At 36.5% G+C, this 13,193-nt stretch overlaps 2 protein-coding genes across 2 annotated transcripts; one reads left to right on the top strand and one right to left on the bottom strand.

Annotated features, from left to right (window-relative positions):
- The first annotated feature begins 424 nt into the window (after positions 1-424).
- Positions 425-8,323, top strand: LOC119076521 (mucin-5AC). Its single transcript, XM_037183307.1, has 5 exons — positions 425-830; positions 4,731-5,484; positions 6,492-6,748; positions 8,016-8,163; positions 8,220-8,323. Exons 1-5 carry the CDS (start codon positions 744-746, stop codon positions 8,288-8,290), a joined length of 1,317 nt encoding a protein of 438 aa, XP_037039202.1. The 5' UTR covers positions 425-743; the 3' UTR covers positions 8,291-8,323.
- Positions 8,324-8,797: 474 nt separating this feature from the next.
- On the bottom strand, positions 8,798-10,202 carry LOC119076532 (ester hydrolase C11orf54 homolog). Its single transcript, XM_037183321.1, has 2 exons — positions 9,912-10,202; positions 8,798-9,850 (listed from the first exon to the last, which is right to left on the bottom strand). Exons 1-2 carry the CDS (start codon positions 10,036-10,038, stop codon positions 8,904-8,906), a joined length of 1,074 nt encoding a protein of 357 aa, XP_037039216.1. The 5' UTR covers positions 10,039-10,202; the 3' UTR covers positions 8,798-8,903.
- Positions 10,203-13,193: the final 2,991 nt, after the last annotated feature.

Genomic DNA, 13,193 nt, shown 5'->3' with positions numbered 1-13,193 from the left:
TGGAGAGACATTACCTGGTTTGTACTTTCATTAGTAAAAGGCTGTTAGTGATGTCTCTAAACGAACGAAGAAATATTTAACTTCTAGCGAGAAAAGTGACAGAAAGTCTATACATTTTCTGTCAATTGATGAATTGGTGAGACTGATGAAGTAATAGATGAATAATGAATATGAAAAGTGATTATATTGAAAACATATCGATCAATAGAAGAAGTCGCTTGCCGTGCTGTGAACGCTTAAAATAATTTCTCTAGCTCAGATTACAAAGGCTACTTAAAATTGATGTAAGTTCTGTCATCTCATTCGACCCGTAGCATCCGGACTAGAAATATAAATAAATTAAAATTATTTTTTTTTATATTCCATTCAAATTCATTTAATACACAACTTTGTGATGTATATATAACGTAAAATTGATTTTTGTATGTGCTGAAAGACCGGTATATCGGTGTCGATGGTAGCAAGAGGCAACAATAAAATATCGTCATCAACATCGGATACCTCTTAAAAGATATCAAAGCGTTATTGATTTGAAGTTCAAGAATTTAGTTCGCTGAGGTTTGGTGAACTACTTAGTTGGTTCATTGAATCGGTGTAGAGAGAGAAATTTTTAGAAAAAATATTTTTCTTTTGTGTGTGATGTGGTACATTTCTATGTGATTTATGACAGAATTGCGCGAATGGTTTTTGCTGTGCTTAATTGAAAAGTGTTGAAACAAACATTAAAGACAATTTTATTGAACATGGTCGATGTTGATGTGATAATGAAAATGATTCCCAGAATATATGCAATTTGGATAATTTTTGGAATAGCTGCAATTACATCAAAGGTATGTTGTGATTATAATTACACCTTAAAGTGTTTCAGAAATTTTGGGACACAATATTGCAATCAATTGTTAGTTGACGAAAAAAGAGTTGAATATCTCACCTTTAGCTCTAACTTTGTCTCCAGGTAATATATCATCGTTTGTATTTTTTATACATTACCCGGAGACAGTCTTACCATCCTACAGGTCAAATTCTCAACTCTCTTGTTGTCAGAGAATTTGAGACAAAAATCGACAGATTGTCGTGAGGAAACGCTCACTTCAAAAATTCCTATACTAGTAACTCGTCAAATGAACGAACAAAGAGATCGACATGTTCAAGTTAAAATGAAAAAGTCTGCCATGTTGAGCCAAAACATTGTATTGCATTGTTCGTGTGCTTTGAAAAGCTTTCGGAAGCTTTAAACTTCTTTTAGATTCCATTGGAAAAATTGAACATAATTTGTGGAATACAAAAGAAGCTCGAGAAGGTCTTGAGAGCTCTTTCAAATCAAAGACACAAATGTGATGCGGTGTTTCAGCTTAACACGGCAGAAATGCTCTGCTGGTCAGCCTAATTCTAATTGCTTTTTCGTGAAACAAAACAATCAGCTACACTACTAAAAATGAAGAATTCAGAAAATTGAAAGGAAAACATGTGACCGTAGCACGTCATCAAACCATCCTCACTAACAACGAGGCGACAAATCACCAGTTAAGGAGAATTCAATTGTCCCGACTATTTCTTCACCAACTTTCTGAAAAATAAAGAACAACACAAAACTCCGAACAAACTTTCGACAACCGGAAAGTTTTGTGAATTTCATCTTTTTAAAACCTCTGGCATGTTAGTTGCATATAATTTCCTTTGAAGTTGAGAAAGAACCGTCAAAGGATCATGAAAAAAAAAACGTTGTAAGAAGAAATTCCGCATATTTTCTTCACATGAAATTGTAGTTTTACCAAAAACGGTTCGTGTTCGTAGGAAAATGTAAAAATGACCTCATTTGAGGGAAATGATAGAAATTTTCCATTTTGTTTATGTTTATCTTTTCTTAAAAGAAAGTGTTTAAGGTAATGGGTGCGCTGCTGAAGAAACAAACAGTTAGAGCTCTAATTTAATTAAAAGAAGCAATTTTGTTTCACACAGGACTTTTAATTACTTTGAACAAATATTCGATGAATCTTCGAAGAAGTTGCAGAACGTTTCATCGTTTCACTACAACTGCTGTCAGTAAATAATGTCGTACAGTTTCCGTGAAAACGGACTTTGTTATTTGCATGTCATTAAAATTGTAACATAACATGCAACCAAATAGCATATTACTTGTCAATGAATGTTACAAATGATGTAAATTGTGTAAACCCAAGGTCGGTAAACACACAAAAAGAGATCTAACGACACTAGTGGTACAGGGTCTTCTTTTAATGGAAGGTTGAGTTTGAGTAGATTAACGAGACTATCTGTTTTTAAATGCAGACCATTCTCTGGTAGTAAGCTCGAAAAAACGTTTTATATGATTAACGTACAAACTTAGCAGGTGCAACAACATTAGCTGAAAGAAAATATGATGACGGCAACATGACAAAAATGAATTCACCTCAGTAATTTCTCTGAGGGTCCGTGTTTATATACTTTGATTTTCCCCACTGAGAATGATGATGCTTTGTCTGATGACAATTCGGGGGAGAAAATACACATTTTCTTCCCCCAAATTGTCAACTTTGTTTCGGTTTTCAAAAAAAGGTGTAACAAATTGACATTCTCGTTGCGTGGAGATAAACTGTTAATCACACCACGCACACACACTTTGCTCTTATTGGAATTTCATATTTTCTACCATTTTGAGAAAGTTATGTAAAATATGGAAACATTGACCACATCACTTCTTCAAGATGGGAGAAAATATGAAATTCCAACAAGAGCAAAGTTTTGCAACCAGAGCGAAGCGAGTGTGGCGAATCTTTCGAGTTGGAATTTCATATTTTCCCTGGGGTGAACACAACGTTTTTCATGTGTATGTGGTGTGATTAACAATTTATCTCCACGCAACTAGAATATCAATTTGTTACACCATGTTTGAAAACCAATACAAAGTTGACTATTTGGGTGTAGAAAATTTGTATCTTCTACCCCGAATTGTCATCAGACAAAAAATAACGAAATACCATTTCGTCAAGGCATTTTGTGTAGTCGATTGGAGAAATTACATAAAACGATGAAAAAATTAGGGAATTTTTAGGAATTAGATTTCTTTAAAACAGGCTCTGCCGGGAGGTGAAAACCGTTCTCACTAGTCACGGTTCGACCTTCTTCGAGCCTGGGAGAAATAGTATACATAAAATAGCAAAACAGGCAATTAAGAGAATACAAATATCGAAAAAATTTAAACCTACTCGCTAAACGATGTAAACAAGTCATTCCCACCGATAAGCCAATGATCGTTTAATTATCATCGTAAAGTTCCTAATGATTTTTCTCATATTTTAATCAGCACCCAATCAATATATATTATTGGCAATATTTAAGAACACGTTTTCAGTTTTTAAAAGTTTTATTTTTAACAATCGCCTGTTGACTCAGACGTCTGATAGCGCACACCTAAGTTCGTTGACCTACGGTTGATGTTGCTAAATTGGGGGATACACTTTATTAACAATAATTCCGTATGCAAAGTAACGCTCATGACTAATAATATTTCTGTACACTGTTGTACTATACAACGCTTCTGAACAAATTGCTATGCGAGCACGGTATGTGAGGAATTTCTTAGTTTTGATATAAATTGTGCAACAGTAAATTCCATGTTAAAAGTTTAATTATAGTTAAGTTTATCGCACCGGAGTGTGTATAAATTACAGATTGAGTTCTTTCATTACCTGTTCGCCAAAGAAGTTTCAAACAATTAGTTATTGGATTATGATTTAAGAGGCAGCAATATATCTGTTTACTGGTTGATGGGCTGGAGCCTTTAAGTGTTAATTCTTCCATACGCAGCCATAGAAACGCGGTGATGGAAACCTGTTATTCAATCATATCAATGAATCAACAAAATTGCGCTCGCTGCACTCGCGATTCCAACATACATTTTTAGAAATCAATCGAACCTCTTCAGTTCCTTTAAAGGGCTTCACACTACAAATCAATCCCGTTTTTGTCATTTCAATGCAGACCAACCCATGATTTAACCCATACCTTTCCTTGAGTTTTGCGAGCGATATCGTAAACGTTTGGTAACAAAATACCCAAAGTGAAGGAAAGTGCACCGTGCACTGTACCATAAATAAACTGTCCATTCCATATACACGACAAACGATTGTCAATATTTATACTTGGTTTATTGTACAAATGGTTCGTTGTATCTGGAAAGTCATATCGAGCTTGAGGATAAATCGCAATATAATGTTTCCATACGTGAAGCTTGCTTACTTGCCTCAATTGCCTCATGCATAAATGAGCGAGGAACAATGTTTATTAAACTTGTCTGAGGATACAGTAACAAAACACTATATGCAGTGCATTGAAGCTCAAGTGGAATGCCACTTCGATTTGTTGGACTTATTTTGTCGAACAGATGAATATGGCTTGCATGTAACTATAATCTGGTGTGAAAAGAAGCATGTACATAAAGGTCATCGTCGCTCGATATTCACACGCTTGTTTGAACTTTACCGATTATTACCTGCAATGCATGTCTCTTGTGCATACATATACTTCGACATATGATATGTGCACTAGTACTCACGTTAACCACATAATATTTCAATTTAACTAAAATGAAATGCATCAACGTGTGTAATTAGATAACAGATATGTATTCCCTAAGCATACTGACACTTTCAATGCATCACACGATCCCGTATTTATGCAGATTTGTTGATAAACTTTGTTAATGCAATCAAGGATTGGTGTCTTTGCAGGTGCACAGCGTAACGGAAAAACAAATGTATAATGCACCACCAGTGCCAGGATTACCAGAAAACACGGATCCAACTCAACCAACAAGCACCATTAAAGCAAAACCGGGCGAAGTTCTGTTAAGTAACAGTTATTTGCCAGCTGTTATGCAAGCGGTTGCTTATTATGTTGAATTAATTCAATATGAACCGCAGTATATGACAACCATTGAACCGCCATATACCGTGGCCGTTGTCGGGCAACCCGTTCAATCCGAAGAGTTCACTTCAACCGTAAGTACAACACAAAGAACCACGCAACGAACAACTTATTCAACAACAACTAGACCTACGACAAGACCGACGTGGTATTCAACAACAACTAGACCTACGACAAGGCCGACATGGTATTCAACAACAGTGGCTCCACTTACGACAAGGTACACAACAACAACGACTGCTGCTACAACGAAACCTACGACACAATCGACATGGTGGTCAACGACGACAGCTAGGCCAACATATCAATATACGACTAAACCAACAATACCATCGACCCGACAGACGACTCAACGACCATGGTATGCGGATCAAACAACACATGCCCATAATCCAGGATACTATCAGCCGTCGAGTCCGTTGTACGATTATCCAGACTCAGCACACAGACCGACTCAAAAACCGCAAACTGGTAATTTACCATTGCTCAGCATATCGCAAACTCAATTCTTTGATTGGTTTTTGCAAATGAAGACGAAGGGCTTGTCAGAGATGTCCGGTAAGTTTATGACTGATTGTTTAATTAGACTGAACCGATTCGCGATTCTGATTGGCCCTGCAATCAAAGCAACTCTGAAGGTAATGCGAATCTTCACTGAAGATTCTTCAGCGGATGACAAATAGTACGGAACCCAAGTTTCGGGTGGATTTAAGTGCAGTCATTATGCCGTAACGATTTCTCTAGAATTGATGAAATATCGTGAATATGACGACAGCACGAATGTTGGTATGGTTCTTTATGAAACAAGAATCGTACATCAAAAATTCTATTGAAGTCGTAAGTGCTACAATGTAGTAAACCTTGCGCTGAACTCGAATTCACCCGAAACTTGGGTTCCGTGTGTTTTTGCGAATTTGCATTACCCTCAGTGTTTTATAAAATACTTTGCGTGAATCCGCCAAGAACTTGCAAAAACCTTCGAAAATGGAACCCTTTTCCGCTACGGAAACTTTGCAAATTGTACAAAATTCGAAGAAACGTTAACGAAAATGCGTTGTTTCTGCCTTACTGAGTAAAATGCGAACTCCAATCTTCCAGGAAGCGAATTAGCGAATTGTCAGAGTAAAATAGACGAAATAACAAACGTAACAGCCAGTTGAAATTCGTACGCGACCGAAAAAAATAATAATTTGACTGCCGTTCGAATACGGTGTTTGGAAACATCAAACATAATTAAGAATTGCGGAGAGTGAGGTGATTTCACCGGATATTCGAATAAACTTTTCCCGACGAAAAGCATGTCAACCAAAAGGAATATCTTTTCTCGCACGCTACACCTACCTATCCCCATCATAAATTGCTACGTTTCGCATTGCGCTCAACAAAAGTTTTCCAAATTCAATGTCCTTTTTCGCAAAACAGTCATATTTCCATGAATTATAATTTTAAATTTTTAATAAGATCGCCCTCCCCCCATGGATGTGTTTCCATGAAAGTATATCTGCCATATTTTTGCTCGAAAACATAATTTTTTTTCCTTCTTTTTCTGCTTTTATCTTCCACAGAATACGATTTACAATTTCTACATCAACTTCCTTCGGGACTATTACAGGACATCCTGTATGAACGATACGAACAGCCGGCGTTTTTAGACAAAGATAATGTAGATGAGTTCCGTAAAGTTTACGATGACTTTTATGGACGCAATCAACCTGTTACTGGCAGAAAGAAAGTACCACCCACTAAACCATACGTTCAATTGTTGATGTTGTATGATTTACTCAAACGTGAAGCGAAGAAACTGATGTTAAATAAATTCCAGGTGAAAATGGGGCTTTTTCCCAGCTTTTTTTTCATTTATTTATGCGGAGAATAGTTATTTACGGAACGAGGAAACGAATGAATAATATGCAGAAAATTTTAATTTCTTTCATTGTTACTTTCCACATACACCGTTACATTGCGAAAGACACACAGCCACACACATACTTAATTTTTAGGCGAATGATCAAGTGAGCTTGCCGGAAACGCTTATTCTCAGTGATTTACGCAGAATGAAATATGCCTAGACCAAGGTAAATATATTTACCTTGGCCTAGACATAGCTACGCGAAAGAGACCTACTTTAAATCTTTCTATTGTTCTACTGTCAAAGTTGACACAGTAGTACATACAAAAAGAAAATTTTTAATAAGTTCTCTTAAGCGTCGCTATATGCACTCTACCATAATCAATTAATGATAGGGTTAGACTTTAAAGTATAGTTTCCACTTAAAAAGAGCACTCCGTTTAGCCTCCGTTTACATGACAGTTGTAAAATAGAACAAAGGAACTGTCACGTAAACGGAGTAAAAAATTGAAATAAATTCAATTACCACTCCATTTGCGTGACAGTTCTTTTGTTCTATTTTACAACTGTCATGTAAACGGAGGCTAAACGGAGTGCTCTTTTTAAGTGGAAACTATACTTAAGGCAATGAAAGTATAAACCAGGTATGGTCTGTTAGAGGTAAGAGGTGAGTTTGTTTATATGTTCTTCGCTCAATACAAAGTACCATACCTTGTGTTGACGTTCATTGCTTTAAGGCGTAGCGTTCATTTGCTGTGTGGAATGTATTTCGGTATTCGTAATAGGACATTTCGCGCAAACGTCAAGTTCTGGGATACTCTGGAACTGTCAACTTCTGTCATACTTTCTCGGCATAAGAAAAATCCAACTTGACAAAATTACATAATTACATAAAGAAGTGTCCCAAAAGGTGACAGTTCCGTGAATTGTCCTATACTCGTATTTCTTCATTCGGTATTTGTTACGTAAATAACTATTATGATTCTTATGCTAATATATGTGTGTACATTTATGTTCCACTTCTCTCTTCTTTCTTACCCTAAATATTTTGCATGCAGATACCTATCATCGTGAAAAAATTATGCTCCTCAGTGCTTATACGTAAATACGTCTAGTGCTTATGTTTAACACAAGCTATGACATTTTATGTGTTCTATGAATTTATGCTATAACACCTCCCACACCTCTGTAAATGTGGATAATAAAACTCCATTTCTTTAACATTACGTAATTTTTGAAGGGATACTCACCCGAAATGCTGGAGGAATTGCATAAAACATCTCAGGGATCTGCAGAGCGTCAATTGCACACTCTTCTGTACAGAATGATAACGCAGGACGACGTTAATAAGCCAGATATTGTGGTACGCGTTACGGCTATTATTGAAGGTGGGAAACGTTTGTTTTTTCGTATAAAGATTTTTTTTTCAAAATCCGATTTTCAGATCTGATCACGCCGGAATCAACTTTAGCAATGGCTTTACGGTACATTCCTCCACTTGCCTTTGTGCCATAATTTAGTGAATAAAAAGTAACTTATATACCAACTCATAAAGGAAGTTTGTTGCGACTAGCATATTATATATCAAATCATGTGCTGTTGCTCAAAGCTTTCGAAAGCTCGACAAAGCACTCAAAAACTGCGATACGTTGTTTTGGCATGACATCACATGTCCAACTTGCGAAAGCTACCCGATTTGGTCGATTGGTACATTTCAATCATCAGAATTGCTTAGCTTTCGCAAATTTGACGTTTAAAAACTATAGATAGAGCAGTTAATTTATTCGGACAAGTTATTATAACTGCCTTGGGGAATGTGTCAAAAAATTGTATGTGAAAATGCAATGACAAGGAAGTTATAATTAACTGGTCTTCGGTTTTCTTACTCTGATCATAACAGTGTATTGAAAAAAGCCAGAAAACAAAAGAATTTTATGTCAAACTCGCATTGCTATCAGTATAGTAAGAGTCAAAAACACACTGTCAGTTTTGTGCCATTGTAATCCGAAATTCATAACAGACAAAACAATAGAAAAGGCAGCATAACTGTTGCTTTCAGCACAGCACTGATCCTAGCATGCATGAACACTGCCAAATTTAGAGGCTTTAGTGATAAGAGCTTTAAAATTTAAAGTGTTAATAGCGCTGTCGCAAAAATTGATATGGCAACAGTAGCAATACTGAATAATGCAGCAATGCTTGTCGCCTCACTAGTCGCATTCTTATCTACAATAATAATTCGATTCACCACATTGAAGTAGCCCTCATACTCGACGATATCTCGTGTGGTGTCGTAGTGATAGTGTCCGCCGTGATTGTGCTTCGAATAGCAATGGAAATGTTGCAATCTCAACTTAAAATCGGTTTCCTGCGAAACGAAATCTCCGAGTGCTATCAGTGGCCCTTGTATTTCGTGGAAAGTCAGCCAATTGTTCAGTTCTTGAGTGGTATGAATTGGCGTTTCAGAGAATTCGTCCATCACGTGAACGAAAGCACTGCCCGTTTTCATGACGAATGCTCCGCCCAGTCCAACCACTTGCTCTTCAGTGTAATAGTCGGTGAGACCTTTTCTCATGGCCGATATAAAATTTTCCGGACCGGTTCTGTTACGTGACACGACTTTTAGCACTTTTCCTGCATTACCTTCGGTTAGAAAAATATTCCCGAGTAGAGCCGCTCGCGTTTCGTTGTTTGGAACTTTCAACACTTCGATGCCATCACTAATGGTTCGCACAACATGGTTTTCGTTCGTCACAGAACCGTTCTGATGAACCATTAAATTGTAAATTCCTTCGCTATTTTGTTGAAGCCAATCAAATGGACCAGCACCGGCTCCACAGGCGAAGAATGTTTTTTCGCTGTAACTGGGTATTCGGCGAACGATTGGAATTAGATCGTAAACTTTAGTTCTATCGACCAGGGGCAGTAAGTAATCATCATTGCCATATTCGAAAATGAGCGGATCACCGCTGATTCCCGGAGATGCCAATTTAAAGGGTTCTTCGGTTAAATTGGGACTGTCCACAACCTCGACGCTCACAAAATCGAAGTTTTTGTTCAGAGCATTTTCTAAAACTATAAAGAGGTCGCACAACGATTATCGCCAGTTTTCCGAATTGGATTCCAACTAAATTACCAGATTTAAGTTCTTCAAGCGTTGGTCTGTGTGTAGCCATTTCAACATACTTGATTTCGTTTGGATTTCTAACACAAATTGCCATGCAAATGTTCAATAATATCACCGTCAATTTCCAGACAAACATTTTCAAATGTGAGCAATCTACCACTTGAACAGACGTACTAAAAATAAATACTTTCAATCTTGAATGCACGAATCTCTTCGTAAAAATATAAACTTATCGCACAATTGATTACGGCTCTGAACGCTACTGATATTTAATGGTATGTTTCGTCATTGTTTCGAAGTGTGTGGCTTTGAAAAGTGTGCAGGATTGGTGAACGATACGAATAAAATTAGAGTAATCCATGCCACGGCTGTCCTCAACGAAGATAAAGTTTTTTGAAAATGTACCCATAAAATGATTTCAGATCTGAGTTCTGGGACCTAAATAGATATCGAAACCACTTTACTTAGTCTTCAACTTAGATCCTTCCCCATAGTCGACTGCGAAGAAAACGATTTTTTCCATACAAATTTTCAAGATTATTGTTGCTTAGGGGTCATTCATAAATGACGTCCACTACTTTTGGTCAGTTTTAGACCCCCCCTCCCCCCTCGTCACGCAAAAGTGGTCAAATTTGACCCAATTTTGTATGGAGTGTCCGAAATCGTAGACCCCCCCCCTCCCCCCTCAGTACCGGACGTCATTTATGAATGACCCCTTAATGACGTTTTTATATTTTTTATCGATAAAGACCGTTATTCTGAGCAAAAAATTGTTCTGTAAAATTTTTCGTTTGTTTTATAAAGTCAACTTAGGGTCCTAGTTCAGTACAATTTGGTACATGATAGTTGCCTCATAAAAAAAAACGAAAAATTTTACAAATATGCTGTAGAGCAATTTTTTGCTCTTTTTCAGCTCTTGAGACCTATGAGATATCCTTCTTAATTTACTTCTAGAGTCTCGCTACGGTAACCAAGGTATAAAAATACTGAAGGAACCCATCAGCGGATCAAAAAAATACCTAACTTTACGGTGAAAATTCAAGTGCCACAGTTCGTTCGGTGTAGTCCTCAAAATTTCAAAAGAAATGATGGAATGTGGTGAATATGATGGCATGAAAACCCACCTGAAGTAGTTGCAAAAGAAGTTGCAAAATTTGCTAAAGGAAAATGTTTTTTGCGAATACTTTTGCAACTACTTCAGAATGCTAGGAGTCGCCTGAAGTAGTCGCAAAAATAGTTGCAAAATTCGTAAAAGGAAAATATTTTTTGCAACAACTTTCGCAACTACTTCCACGGTGCGGTTGAACAACTTTTTTTTCGAAAAGTTCGTAAACATGGGGTTTTCTTGTTAAAAATGATTGGGGTGATCCTAAAAGTTATCTTTCTCCTAAATTTAAAATGTTTTACCCGGGCCTTCTCGAGAAAAGTTGATTTATCTTTAAAAAATGAGTCAAAAATGGCCCTTTGTGAAATGTTTTCTACTAGGAAAGCTTGTTAATGTATTTTTTTGGTTTTATAAGCACAATTATAAGAAGTAGAGACTCAAACCTTTACAACGGTACCTTACACACCATATTCGAACCTTTGATATATGATTGGAATCCCGTTTTCGACGAACTTTAAGGAAATTTCGATGGTTATGTTGGTTTTCCCGGTATTTTTTTTAGCTAATAGGTCCGAGCTATTCTTTTTTCAATTGTTTCATAAAGATGACGTCCATACCTTTCGATTGATACCAAACAAGGCATAAAAAGACTCGAGTAAGGGAGCCGAACCTGATTTCCTCTCGAGAAATAACGATTTTTTATGAAATAATGGAACTCGGTAAAGTGTTTTACAGCAGGAAATCTCATTAATTCAATTTTTTAGGTTTCTTATTACTTTTGCAAGAGAATTTTTGTATAAAACCAACTTTTTTTGTTGCGAAATGTTTGTAACTCCCTTAAAACTGCTCGAAGAAAGTGATCCTCCTCCTGATCCAAAAGTTTATACAGCGTGTGTAGAGTACTGTTGTAAAGGTTAGAGTCTCTTTCTCTTGCAAAAGTAATAAGAAACCTAAAAATTGAATTAATGAGATTTCCTGCTGTAAAACACTTTACCGAGTTCCATTATTTCATAAAAAATCGTTATTTCTCGAGAGGAAATCAGGTTCGGCTCCCTTACTCGAGTCTTTTTATGCCTTGTTTGGTATCAATCGAAAGGTATGGATGTCATCTTTATGAAACAATTGAAAAAAGAATAGCTCGGACCTATTAGCTAAAAAAATACCGGGAAAACCAACATAACCATCGAAATTTCCTTAAAGTTCGTCGAAAACGGGATTCCAATCATATATCAAAGGTTCGAATATGGTGTGTAAGGTACCGTTGTAAAGGTTTGAGTCTCTACTTCTTATAATTGTGCTTATAAAACCAAAAAAATACATTAACAAGCTTTCCTAGTAGAAAACATTTCACAAAGGGCCATTTTTGACTCATTTTTTAAAGATAAATCAACTTTTCTCGAGAAGGCCCGGGTAAAACATTTTAAATTTAGGAGAAAGATAACTTTTAGGATCACCCCAATCATTTTTAACAAGAAAACCCCATGTTTACGAACTTTTCGAAAAAAAGCTGTTCAACCGCACCGTGTTCAAAAGGCTGGCATGAAATGAGGAAAAGTATTTCAACACTAAGTACAAACATTCTATAATGAAGTCCTTAGTGCTAAAACAAAGTGAATTTGCGCTGCACTCGAATTTACTGTTAGGTTTCGTGTGTTTTTGAAGCTCACACTCCGACTCCCTGAAATCTAGTTATGGTATTGAATGACGCAATGAAAAATGTGGACAGAAAACCAATCGTTTCCGTTTGAAATAGACCCGGACATCAAACATTATGTTTAGTAGAAATTATGTTTAGTTCTAAAAGCAGTTGATATAAACTGCATCCCACAACATTCCAATTTAATGGAAATGTCTATTCGATGGGTATGAATCCTCACTCCACATATGACTGCATATTACTACAGACGAATCAATCATACGGAAATGTTAAACCCTTGAACAACAACATCCAGTGTGTACAACTTCTAACTATTCCGAGTGTCTAAATCGACAGGAGCCGGGGCAGACACAAGCACGCAACTCTTATTACAAAATTGTATACATAAATTTTACCCCAAACATTACATTCCATCTGTTCGGGAAAGTTTCATTATTCAACATTGTTTCCTTAATTCTTATACGATACGTGCACAATAATTGAACATGTAATCTTGGGAAATACAAATTGCTTTGATGTTGATGGTTTG

Source organism: Bradysia coprophila, unplaced genomic scaffold (genome assembly GCF_014529535.1).
Source record: "Bradysia coprophila strain Holo2 unplaced genomic scaffold, BU_Bcop_v1 contig_232, whole genome shotgun sequence".
Lineage (NCBI taxonomy): Eukaryota > Metazoa > Arthropoda > Insecta > Diptera > Sciaridae > Bradysia > Bradysia coprophila.
Note: the sequence above shows the minus strand (reverse complement) of the source record. Positions and strands in the feature narration are given on the sequence as shown.

Coding starts and splice junctions, on each gene's coding strand:
- LOC119076532 (XM_037183321.1), bottom strand. CDS start 10,038: ATGTTTGTCTGGAAATTGACGGTGATATTATTGAACATTTGCATGGCA. Junction 9,851..9,911: donor GCTTGAAGAACTTAAATCTG/GTAATTTAGTTG, acceptor ACCTCTTTATAG/TTTTAGAAAATGCTCTGAAC.
- LOC119076521 (XM_037183307.1), top strand. CDS start 744: ATGGTCGATGTTGATGTGATAATGAAAATGATTCCCAGAATATATGCA. Junction 6,749..8,015: donor TGATGTTAAATAAATTCCAG/GTGAAAATGGGG, acceptor TAATTTTTGAAG/GGATACTCACCCGAAATGCT. Junction 8,164..8,219: donor CGTTACGGCTATTATTGAAG/GTGGGAAACGTT, acceptor TCCGATTTTCAG/ATCTGATCACGCCGGAATCA.